This window comes from Mandrillus leucophaeus, unplaced genomic scaffold (genome assembly GCF_000951045.1).
Source record: "Mandrillus leucophaeus isolate KB7577 unplaced genomic scaffold, Mleu.le_1.0 Scaffold199, whole genome shotgun sequence".
NCBI classification, from domain to species: Eukaryota; Metazoa; Chordata; class Mammalia; order Primates; family Cercopithecidae; genus Mandrillus; species Mandrillus leucophaeus.
The window spans coordinates 905,325-917,650 of record NW_012102020.1 but is presented as its reverse complement, the minus strand read 5'-3'; the positions used below and the strand labels follow the sequence as shown (position 1 = coordinate 917,650).

General features: G+C 51.1%; 1 protein-coding gene across 1 annotated transcript in view; it reads left to right on the top strand.

Annotated features, from left to right (window-relative positions):
• The window catches only part of SLC51A (solute carrier family 51, alpha subunit), a 17,097-nt gene extending 8,844 nt beyond the window's left edge, over positions 1 to 8,253 (top strand). Inside the window, exons 3-9 of the mRNA XM_011978702.1 lie at positions 1,556 to 1,710; positions 2,279 to 2,352; positions 2,754 to 2,912; positions 3,449 to 3,560; positions 4,574 to 4,720; positions 7,247 to 7,352; positions 7,888 to 8,253. Of these exons, the coding sequence (XP_011834092.1) occupies positions 1,556 to 1,710; positions 2,279 to 2,352; positions 2,754 to 2,912; positions 3,449 to 3,560; positions 4,574 to 4,720; positions 7,247 to 7,352; positions 7,888 to 8,024 (890 nt within the window). The 3' untranslated portion in view covers positions 8,025 to 8,253. The remainder of the gene's footprint in view (positions 1 to 1,555; positions 1,711 to 2,278; positions 2,353 to 2,753; positions 2,913 to 3,448; positions 3,561 to 4,573; positions 4,721 to 7,246; positions 7,353 to 7,887) is intronic.
• Positions 8,254 to 12,326: the final 4,073 nt, after the last annotated feature.

Below are 12,326 nucleotides of genomic sequence, written 5' to 3'. Positions count from 1 at the left end.
AATCAAACCTGCTGACACCTTGATCTTGAACTTCTCGCCTCCAAAACGGTGAGAAAATAAATTTAAGTTGTTTTAAAAAAAAAAAAGAATACTCAGAAAAGATAGAAAAAAGTAAGAAGATAGAAAAGACACAAATCATCCGTAGTCCCATCACCCAAACATAAACATTGCTAACTTTTTTCAGTATTATAGACATTTTCCTCTTCTTGTTGTTTTTTGTTTGTTTGTTTGAGACAGGGTCTTGCTGTCACCCGGGCTGGAGGGCAGTGGTGTGATCTTGGCTCACTGCAGCCTCCACCTCTCTCCGAGTAGCTGGGACCACAGGCAGGCAGCACCACACCCGGCTAATTTCTGTGTTTTTAGTAGAGGTGGGGTTTTGCTGTGTTGGCCAGGCTTGTCTTGGACTCCCGGCCTCAAGTGATCTGCCCACCTCAGCTTCCCGAAGTGCTGGGACCACAGGTGTGAGCCACCGCGCCCGGCCTCCCTGAGGAGGCCAGCTGCTTTTTAACAACTAGCTAGCTGCTTTTTAACAACTCCCAAAATGATTGCAATATCCATGAAAGTTTGAGAACCAATGGACTATATTTCATGTAAGACCAAGCATGAGGCCAGCTTGGGTCAGGTGTCCTTGGGGTTTTTATTTGTATCCATTTCTCTTTTGTTGAAGTTCCCCCTGGTCTAGTGTGGTGGGTCACACCTGTAATCCCAGCATTTTGGGAGGCCAAGGTGGGAGGACTGCTTAAGCCCAGGAGTTTGAGACCAGTCTGGGCAACGTAGTGAGACCCCGTCTCTACAGAAAATCATAAAAATTAGCCGGCCGTGGTGGTGGTGCACACCTGTAGTCCCAGGCTACTTGGGAGGCTGAGGTTGGAGGATGGTTTGAACCCGGAAGGTCAAGGTTGCAGTGAGCTATGATCGCACCACTGCCCTCCAATCTGGGTGGCAGAGTGAGACCCTGTCCTCCCCACAAAAAAGTACCCTCCTGATGTCTTGGTTTCACCATATAATTATGGTGAAATCAACTTAAACAGCTCCAGAATGTCCCATAAATTACATTCTGCTTCAATTATGTTAATTGATCTACATTTGCTAGTGTAACACCTGGCACTGGAGATAGAAAAGTGAATTGGGGTCAGGCATGGGGGCTCAGGCCTGTAATCCCAGCACTTTGTGGGGCCAAGACGAGTGGATCACTTGAGGTCAGGAGTTCGCGACCATCCTGGCCAACACGGAGAAAACCATCTCTACTAAAAATACAAAAATTAGCCGGGTGTAGTGGTGGGCATCTGTAACCCCAGCTACTTGGCAGGCTGAGGCAGGAGAATTGCTTAAACCCGGGAGGCGGAGGTTGCAGCGAGCCAATTTTGCACCACTGCACTCCAGCCTGGGTGACACAGCAAGTCTCCATCTAAAAAAAAAAAAAGTCTAAAAAATCATCATTCCTGTGCTCGGGTGAGAGCCTAGATCCAGTAAGGCCACTTCGATCCGAGGGAACAAGCCCACACCTTCTCCCGCTCAGTCCCGGTCGTCAGCTCTCTGCCTTCTCCTCCTCTAGCCCTGGGCCCTGTGGAACTTGCCCTCACCAGCATCATGACCTTGCTGGTGCTGGGCTCCATTGCCATCTTCCTGGAGGATGCCGTCTACCTGTACAGGAACACCCGCTGCCCAATCAAGAGGCGGTCTCTGCTCTGGAATAGCTCGGCACCCACGGTGAGGCCCTGGGGCTCCCCTGTGGGGGGAACCGAAACGAAGGCAGAGACCAATGTGAGAATTCCTCTAAAGTCAGCAACTCACTTCAGCGAAGACTTCCCTGCCACTACCCGCTGAGGGCGGAGGTTTGCAATCCAACCTCCCCTTGCAGTAAGGATCCTCCGCTTGCAAGGCTGTGGGATGCAGTGTTTGAATTCTAAGGGCTGCGGAGACAGCTGGAGACCTGCTCAGCCCATCAGCAGCCTCACTCCCTGCTCCCTGCCACAGTATTGCTATTAAAAGCGCTTCCTTCCTGTAGAGACAGGCCGTGGTTCCTGTGTGGGGAAGTCTCATTCCACAGGGTCACACTCAGCTCCATCCTGATGTCGAGGCGTCTGAAACGCCCTCCCACGGCCATTACACAGGTCCTTGGTTTGCTTGATTTAATTAGTCCTTCTTCCGGCTGGCAATGTTTAAGGAACGCTGCCTAAATGTACAGGTTTTGCCTTCTGTGCCTGAGCCACAAAAGGTTTCAGGAGCCTCAGCGGGCTCCCTCCCGCCCTCACCTGCTCCTGCCCCTTCTCAACAGGTGGTGGCTGTGTTCTGCTGCTTTGGTCTCTGGATCCCTCGTTCCCTGTTTCTGGTGGAAATGGCCATCGCCTCGTGAGTGTCCTGCCTCACTCCCCTCCGAGGGCCCCTCTGCTCCCGCTCACCAGGACTCCGGAGTCCGTGTCCTTGATCCCAGCTGACCTTGAGTCTGGCCCTTCCCGAACTGTGCTAGTTCGGGGATCTTGCACTCCTGGTTCTGCTCAGGGAATGCCTCGCTTTCACATCTGGCACATTCCTCAGCCAGCCCTTTGCTCCCACAGTCTGAAATTCCACTTCTCCCAGTCCTGTCCTGTCTCCTCTCCCTTGCTCCTCTTGGGGAACACACCCAGAATGCCCAGCCCTACCTCTTCCCCTCGGTGAGCCCCGCCTGTCCCTGCCGTCTTTCCCTCCGGCAGCAAAGGGGTGACCCTGCAGCGTGCCCCCACCTCGTAGGCCCCCTTCTCTCCCTACCCCAGGTTTTATGCCGTGTGCTTTTACCTGCTGATGCTGGTCATGGTGGAAGGCTTTGGGGGGAAGGAGGCAGTGCTGAGGACGCTGAGGGACACCCCGATGATGGTCCACACAGGCCCCTGCTGCTGCTGCTGCCCCTGCTGTCCACGGCTGCTGCTCACCAGGTGAGGCAGGGCCAAGGTGCCTCCTCTAGGAGCTGGGGAGCTTCTTCTGGCCCCCTAGCCCTCTTCAAGGCTCTGGGAATTCGGCGTGAATGGGCCAAAGCTAGTGACGGAAGGGTGGGCATCCCACAGCCAGAACTCAGGGGCACCAACCTCAGGGGACAGGGGAACAGAGGAAAGAGAGCTCCTAAATTCTCATCACTGAACTTCACTGCACCCTGCAAGCCTTAGCCACACAGAGAAGACTGGACTTGGGGCCATTTGCTTGCTTGCCCCTTCTGCCCACTTTGGTGAATGAGGTTGAGGTCACACTCCCAGACCTCGCTCCAGAGATAGCATTCTGGTCTGGAGGTGAGCGGGAGACTAAGAGGGTTCCCAGCACTCTCAACATTCTGGTTTTTTCCTCCGTCCCCACCCACTTAGCCTGGCTGGTGTCTATGGTGGCAGCCAAGCCTCGGCGAGGAGCCCAGTGAGGAGCGGGGGGTCTTCCTGGGACAGCTGGTTTGTGGCCTGTGTTCCTCACCCTCTTCCCCACGCAGGAAGAAGCTTCAGCTGCTGATGCTGGGTCCTTTCCAATACGCCTTCCTGAAGATAACGCTGAGCCTGGTGGGCCTGTTTCTCATCCCCGACGGCATCTACGACCCGGCAGACGTAAGCCGGGAGGAAGGGGCAGCACAGCCCAAGACTCATTTAGCACCTTTGTGTTCTAAAAGGAACAGCCAGAGCCAACACCCCTTGACAGAGGGCCCCAGAAAGGGGTGGCTGTGGGAACACAGAGGCTCAGGGACTCTGCCAGGGAGAGCAAAGAACTGCAGTAGGCCCAGGCTCTGGGGCTTTGCTCATTACCTTTCCTGCCATGGGAGAGGAGAGATCGAAGGAAGCACCGGGTGCCGTGACACATGCCTGTAATCCCAATGGCTCACGAGGCTGAGGTGGGAGGACTGCTCAAGAGTGGGAGTTCAAGACCAGCCTGGGCAATATAGCGAGCCCCTTTTTCTAAAATTAGACTGGGCGTGGTGGTTCACACCTGTAATCCCAGCACTTTGGGAGGCTGAGGCGGGAGGATCACTTGAAGCCAGGAGTTTGAGACCAGCTCGGACAACATAGTGAGATCCCATCTCTCTCTCTTTTTTTTTTTTTTTTTGAGACAGAGTTTCTCTTCTGTTGCCCAGGCTGGAGTGCAATAGCACAATCCCAGCTCACTGCAACCTCCACCTCCCGGGTTCAAGCAATTCTCCTGCCTCAGCCTTCCGAGTAGCTAGGATTACAGGCATGTGCCACCATGCCCGGCTCATTTTGTATTTTTAGTAGAGACGAGGTTTCACCGTGTTAGTCAGGATGACCTCCATCTCCTAAGCTCAGGTGATCCGCCCGCCTCTGCCTCCCAAAGTGCTGGGATTATAGGCGTGAGCCACCACGCCTGGCCCATCTCTATTATTTTTAAAAAAAACAAAACAAATTAGCTGGGAATGGTGGTGTGCACCTGTAGTCCCAGCTACTCAGGAGCCTGAGGCTAGTGGACCACTGGAGCCAGGAATGTGACGCTGCAGTGAGCCATGACTGCGCCACTGCAATCAGCTCGGTGACAGAGTGACACCATCTCTTAAAAAGAAAGAGAGAGGGAGAGAAATCTTGCCTGCCTGACTGCTTTCTGTTGCCACCAGATTTCTGAGACGAGCACAGCTCTGTGGATCAACACTTTCCTCGGCGTGTCCACACTGCTGGCTCTCTGGACCCTGGGCATCCTTTCCCGGCAAGCCAGGCTACACCTGGGTGAGCAGAGCATGGGAGCCAAATTTGCTCTGTTCCAGGTAACTACGCCCTGGGGGAGAAAAGATGTTTCATAACAGACCTACGAATGGTTGGGGTTAGGAGGTGAGACCAACAAAGGCTAAAAGTGGGCCCAGACATTTTTTTCATAAGTCTCAGATCTCCCAAGAGATTTGGAAAATGCTTCCTGTGCTTCCCGCTTTTTGTCTTTCTGTGCTGGAATTGTTTCCCAGGGCTGCCATGACAAAATACCACAAACCAGATGGCTTGAAACAACAGGCACGTCTTGTCTCATGTGCTGCAGGCTAGAAGCCCACAGTCAAGGAGCCCGCAGGGCCGTGCTCCCTTTGAGCCCTGCGGGGGTCTCCAGCCTCTCTTGTCTCCGGTGGTTCCCAGCAGAGCCCTGGGGCTCCCTTTGAGCCCTGCGGGGGTCTCCAGCCTCTCTTGTCTCCGGTGGCTGCCGGCGGAGTCCTGGGGCTCCCTTTGAGCCCTGCGGGGGTCTCCAGCCTCTGTTTCCGGTGGTTTCCAGCAGAGTCCTGGGCGACCCTTGACCAGCATTTGTGTCGCTCCAGTTTTTGCCTCCATTGTCTGATGACATTCTCCCCATGTGTTTCTGTGTGTCTTCTTTTTTTTTGGAAACGGAATCCAGAATCTTGCTCTGTTGCCCAGGCTGGAGTGCAGGAGTGCAGGAGTGCAGGAGTGCGATCTTGGGTTGGGCAATTCTGCTGCCTCAGCGTCCCGAGGAGCTGGGATTACAGGCGTGCACCACCACACCCAGCGAATTTTGTATTTTTAGTAGAGACAGGGTTTCACTATGTTGGCCTGGCTGGTCTCACACTCCTGACCCCAGGTGATCCACCCGCCTTGGCTTCCCAAAGTGTTGGGATTACAGGCGTGAGCCACTGCACCCGCCTGTCTCGTCTATTTTTAGGACACCAGTCAAATTGGATTAAGGGCCTACCCTATTCCACTACGACCTCATCTTAACCAATTACATGTGAAACAAACTGTTCTTAAACAAGGTCACAAGTACTTGGGGGCAAGACTTCAACATAGCTTTTTGGGGGACACAATTTCACCTATAACACGTATGTTAACAAACCTTAAATTTGTCTACCCTTGCTTCTTCCTTTCCTTTTCTACCTATGACTTCCTAAAATCCTATAGTCCATCAACACCAGCAGCAGCACTAGCATGGCTACAGGAACTGCCCACACCACCTGCGAGGCACTTTCACACATTACACTTAAATTTTCACAACCCTAGGAGTCATTATTATTCCCATTTTACAAAGGAAGAAACAGACCTCGAGATGTTCTTGCTCAAAGGCACATACGGGATGGGGCTAGAATTTACACCCAAGTATGTCTGACTCCTGCACACATCTGTCTTCTCCTTACCCTGACCTTCATCTTCACACCGCTTCTGAAAATTCTCTCAAAGGCATGTTTGCCCACCTTCTACGCGCTGCATTCTCTAACCCCAAAGATGACTTTTCCACCAAATGCAATGACTTCTAGCCCAGTCTTGTTCTTCTCTCTCCATCCTGTCTCCTTACTGGTCTTCTACTCCCAGGGCATAATGACTGCCCTACAGTTAACAGAGTGAATTCACATACATTCTCATTTGATCTATGCAGATGCCTCCCAAATGTGAACTTCCAGGCACAAAGTAGGTAGAATGGAAGAGGCTATGGGAACAGAGAGAGAAGTCCCCGGAACGAGTCAGGGATTGAAGGGGCAGAAAGGTTCTGGGTCCCAGATGTACTTGAGACCAGGCCGAAAGATAAAAGCCCTATGATGGCCGAGCCTGCCCATGGTTAATGTGGGGCAGCCTGGGCGAGCCACGCCAGCCTCGAAGCAGCTGAGTCTTCCACACAGCGTACTCAGGGAGGGCAATACTAAGATAGACGGTGCTTCCAGGACCTCTGGACACTGATCCTCTTCTTCTTCTCTCATCTTTCGCCTTCTTTCTTTATTGTGGTGAAATCTTGGTAAAATTTGCCCTGTTAATGATTTTGAAGTGTAAGGTCTGTGGCATTAAGTACATTCACATCGTTGCACTACCATTACCACCATCCATCTCCAGAACTGAAATTTCCCCAGCTGAAACCCGGCACCCATTAAACACATTCCCCAGTGCCCTCTTCCCGCAGTCCCTGGCATGGCAGAGTTTTCAAAGGGCATTTTCATGGTGAATTGTCCATTATTCTAGAACAGGGACCTCAGGCACGTGAGCTAGATGGAATGACTTCTCTAATCACCCATCTTTTTATCCAGTAAGTGCTCACTGGTAGCCAAGGCTGAGAAAGGGAATTAAAAATGAGTTCTTGTATCTTGTCAGAAATTCTAATAAAATATTGGGTAGAAAATGAGAACGTCATTTGCCTGAAGATGAAAATCCCACAGATTTTTAATGAAGTGACAGCCTCAAGCCTCTGTGACTGCACAGATCTGGTGGCGGGTGGAACCTGCCCGTGGAAGGGCAAGGCCCAGCAGTGGGCTGGCTGCGCTCTGTGCCGTGAGAGCAGGCCTAGCCCACCCTTGCCTCTCTTTTATGTTCCGCAGGTTCTCCTCATCCTGACTGCCCTACAGCCCGCCATCTTCTCAGTCTTGGCCAACGGCGGGCAGATTGCGTGTTCGCCTCCCTTTTCCTCTAAAACCAGGTCTCAAGGTGAGCACGTGAAGGCTCCTATCCCATCGTGGGATGGACGAGACGGGGAGAGTCAGGAAAGAAAGGGCCTCAGAGCAGACATTAGGCCGGCCTGACTTCTGCTCAGTGTTCAGAGGGGATCTCCGGGAAATGCCAACAATGGCTTTGAGGAAAGGACGACCTCTCTGATCACACAGAAGAGAAGGGAAACCCCCCAGCTTGAGGCCAGCCCTGAGGGCCAACCCAGGAAGCCATGGGTTCAGTCCTCAGCTCCCGGGAGAGGAATGGGTGTGGTTAAAAAACAGAAGCCCATGTTGATGGAACACACAGAAGAAATGGACTTTAATGCTAGCCTCACAGCACAGAAGCAGACAGCCAAGTTCTGGTTCTGGCTCTACCATTAACCCGATGTTATTTATGACAATTTTGTATCCCTAAGTCCTAGTTTGAGGATCAACTGGAGACAGTGTTGCTCCACTCCTCTGCCAGGGCTGCTAGTAAAATACCACCTCTGTGACTCAGCATAACCTACCCTGTATTTCCCCCCACACTGCAGTGATGAATTGCCACCTCCTCATCCTGGAGACCTTCCTCATGACCGTGCTGACACGAATGTACTACCGAAGGAAAGACCACAAGGTTGGGTACGAAACGTTCTCTTCTCTAGACCCGGACTTGAACCTCCAAGCCTAAGGTGGATGGCTTGGATGGTGAAAGGATGCTGTACTCATTAGAATATAAGATTTCTGTACCGTCCCTCAACCTTGACCAAACGGAAAGCATTCCGCTTGTCAACACAAGCTGGCAGATGACATTTGACTCTACAGATGAAGGTGAACAATGTGTAGGATAAAATTGTATCTTGCCTGGGGAAGGTGTTTTAAGTTTTGTAATAAACAAGATGACGTCTGAAAATGTGTAACTAGGCCCACTGCCTCTGTCCATGTCACTATTAGCCCTTCAAGGTTGTATATTGCTGGCTGGGTGTGGCAGCTCATGTCTGCTATCCCAGCACTTTGGGAGCCTCAGGCGGGAGGATCACTTGAGCCCAGGAGGTTGAGGCTGCAGTGAGCGACGGTTGTGCCGTACACTCCAGCCTGGGTGATACAGCCAGACCCTGTCTCTGGAAAAAAAAATAAAAGAAAGTTTACTGAGCTTTCCTAAAGCAGACGAAAAGAAGAGTATATAGTATTGTGTCTGGTATAAGAAAAGGAGAACTTGGTGAGGCAAAATAGTACCAGCCCAAAGTCTTGAAGAAGCCAGGAGCCTCTGGAGAACAGACGGAAGGTGACCTTTCCCTGACAGATGTGCTACTAGAGCACCAACCCCACGGGGCCCTGGGGTCTGGGTCAGCCTCACTTTGTGGGACAATGGCTTTTGAGTCTTCGGTGACTAGCTACAAAAGGAATTTCCTGATGCTGTGGTCATGGAGCTTGATTTCTGAGGAGAGAATCAGTGTGTGGAAGCAAAGGCACCGAGAGTCCAAGTAAAAGTCCCAAATCCATAAAATGCACCACACAGGTCAAAACACAGCGTATGGCCAGGCGCGGTGGCTCACACCTGTATTCCCAGCACTTTGGGAGGCCGAGGCGGGTGGATCACCTGAGGTCAGGAATTCGAGACCAGCCTAATCAACATGGAGAAACCCCGTCTCTACTAAAAACACAAAATTAGCCGGGCGTGGTGGCGCATGTCTGTAATCCCAGCTACTCGGGAGGCTGAGGCAGGAGAATCACTTGAACCCGGGAGGCAAAGGTTGCAGTGAGCCAAGATCGCACCACTGCATTCCAGCCTGGGCAATGAGAGTGAAACTCCGTCTCTAAAAACAACAACAACAAAAAAAACCACAGGACACGGAACATGAGGTAAAACCACATTGCCTTTATTTGGCTAAAGAACAAAATCCAAAATAACTCAGAACAAACTAATAACAGACAGGAAAATTAGAGACTGAACCCCACTTGAGGAAAACTTCCTCGCGGACTCACACTGGTGATGGGACGAACGTTCACGACGAAGCCAGCAGCCCTTTCCAAGACTCTCTTGTCTTCTAGGGATCCTCAATACAAAACAACCCAACTAATCCAGGATATGTTCAAAACAGTCAGTTTTCCCCTCAAAAGGCAGGAAGGCCCACTTCAAAGCTCCAGGAACACAACCCGCGCCATCCCAGTGTTCAACTTGGTGCTTCCGTTTTCTGCCTCAATCCGAGTGCTAACATAAAATCCTGGCAGACAACAATCTTTCTTCTTCAAGAAAATTAACATTTAATGGTATAATCCCAAGAACATGTTCTACTTATTTACTTGGAAAAATAGAAGCTAGGGACCACTCTTTATCCCATGGCAGTCTATTCTATGAGAGAAAACAAGAACAATCATTGTTACGACTTTGAAAAATAGAACCTTTAAAAATACTTATATTGGTAAGTTTAAAAAAATACCACCAGTTAAAAACATTGGCTCTACCATTAACCCGATGTTAATGGGGGGCTTCCTTTCTCTACCTGTATTGGTTCAACTTCTGGTGAGACTGTGTGCTGATAGAAAATCTAGAAGCTATGGCTTTTAGGGAATTAAAGAAAAGCAGCAAAATATAATTGATTTGGAAAGATTTTGGATAAGTGATCTGGAGCAGGATTAAAAAGGCAAAGAGCTCTTGAAAATAGCTACCCATAGTCAAGATAATCCAGGAAGGGAGAACGACGCCCTGTGAACCACTGTGGAAAGAACATCTAGAGATGGTCTGACCAGCTGTGCAGCCTCCAAAAAAACCACCATCACTCAGGTGCAGCCTAAGGAGTTACCGGCGATCAGAAAGTGTCAAAAGTTTTCTCAGCCTCCCTCATGTTTTTTCTCTTCTTCAGGATTTTCAACCTCCTCACATCCCTTTCTCACCCAAGCCTCAGCAAAATGGTCTTTGGCTCTAGCGATCAGCAATAGCTGCAACAGCACAAATGATCCCTTTCTAGTCCTCTAAAGTTTCAACCTCCATTCTTCAGTGCTTCTGAGTCTAGCATAAGAGCAAGCTTTCTGTCCAGGCCCCTGGAAGGCAGTGGCTGCGCTGGCACCTCCTCAGCTCTGGTTGGGGGGCTCTGGCCTTCTTACGTCTCACACACAGAGGCTCTACTCTAAGGCCAGCATTTCTGGCTCCGTCATCTTGGCCACACTTGGCCCATCCATGTGGGCTGCTTTCTTGTACGGGAATCAGGGAAACGGCTCCATAGCCTCAAACATTAATATCTGAAGATTTAGATCCCAGGCATTGCTGTGGTGTACACACCTCCAACCTCATTTAATTAGGCACAGATGACCAAATCATGCAACATTCCAACAGCTTCCTCTGTCTACCCATGCTTGTCCAGCACCTAAGACCACATTTACCCCAAAGTATCTAATATGCCACACCATAAAAGACTTCAGCTTCAAACAAACAGCTTCAGAAAAAACGATTAGACTGAGGTGGTAGAAACTCACCAAAAGGGGAAAGGGAGTTTCCCAAGAACATGTACGTTTGCTGGCCCTAGCAGTCTCAGAGGTCTGTCAGCCTGCAGGTCCGCTCCAAGCCCAGGGCATGCCAAAAGCAGCCCACCGAGAGCAGAGGACAAGGGCCAAACATCTGGGACCCAGACTATGTATGCAGGAGGTGTGGCTCCCGTGGGGAGGGAGGAAAACCACGTTCTGGGCATCTCCCTGTCTATCCAAATCCACTTGCGTAACGTGCACTCGGAGGAACCACGTCGATGGGCTTCAGCAGAGGCCTCTCCACCCCAGGGAGAGTCAGTCAGACGGAAGCAGGCAGAATTCCCAGAGCGCGAAGGCTGGCGCAGATGAGACTATATAACGCTGGGGAACACGGGAAAACACTAACTTCAACTGTTTCAAAGACAGGACTCCAGGCCAAAGCCTGTATGACCAGTTTTGACAGTAAGAACTGCGCTTCAAGAGAAGAGTTAGAAATGTCATTTCATAGGCGATCAGGATAACAAGAGGCTTCATTCTCCCTCTCCTCTGTGACGCTCTAACTTTCTGGGTGATCCAGGTATTTTTATTTATTTATTTTTATCATTTCTTTTTATTTCTGTGTGTGTGGTTTTGTTTTGTTTTGTTCTGGAGACAGAGTCTCGCTCTGTTACACAGGCTGGAGGGCAGTGGCACCATCTCGGCTCACCGCAACCTCCGCCTCCGTTCAAGGGATTCTCCTGCCTCAGCCCTCCAAGTAGCTGGGATTACAGGCGCCCACCACCACGCCTGGCTAATTTTTGTGTTTTTAGTAGAGACGGGGTTTCACCATGTTGGTCAGGCTGGTCTCAACATCTTGGCCTCAAGTGATCCACCAGCCTCAACCTCCCAAACTGCTGGGATGACAGGCGTGAGCCACCGCGCCTGGCCTGGGCGATCCAAGTTTTAAGAACCTAGATAGTCCTGCTGTGCAGGCAATGATTCCAGCTTCTGACCCTCAGGTGGAAGAACAGGTGTTACCAGAAAGTGTTTAAGGGGTGGACTATGAGATGCTCACAGTCCTAGCGGAGAGGCAAGAAAAGAGAAAATGTGGTTTTCTTAGCTGAAAACACTAAAACTCCACCCCCACAAGGGGTATTTATGAGTGACAGGGGGTGGGGCCTGGACAGAAGCCATTTTCCCCTGAATCTAGCCACAGGATTACTGATGGCTGATGATCTGCTAGGCCATGTAGCTAAGTAGCTAAGGAGACAGGAGGCCAGGGCTTTGAAAGTTAGATCATGCTCAACAGCAGGTGTTAGGCGTGAGGGCAGGTGTTAGGCGTGAGGGCAGGTGTTAGGCGTGAGGGCAGGTGTTAGGCGTTGGGGCAGGTATTGGGCGTGAGCGCAGGTGTTGGGCGTGAGGGCAGGTGTTAGGCGTGAGCGCAGGTGTTGGGCGTGAGGGCAGGTGTTGGGCGTGAGGGCAGGTGTTGGGCGTGAGCGCAGGTGTTGGGCGTGAGGGCAGGTGTTAGGCGTGGGCGTGAGGGCAGGTGTTA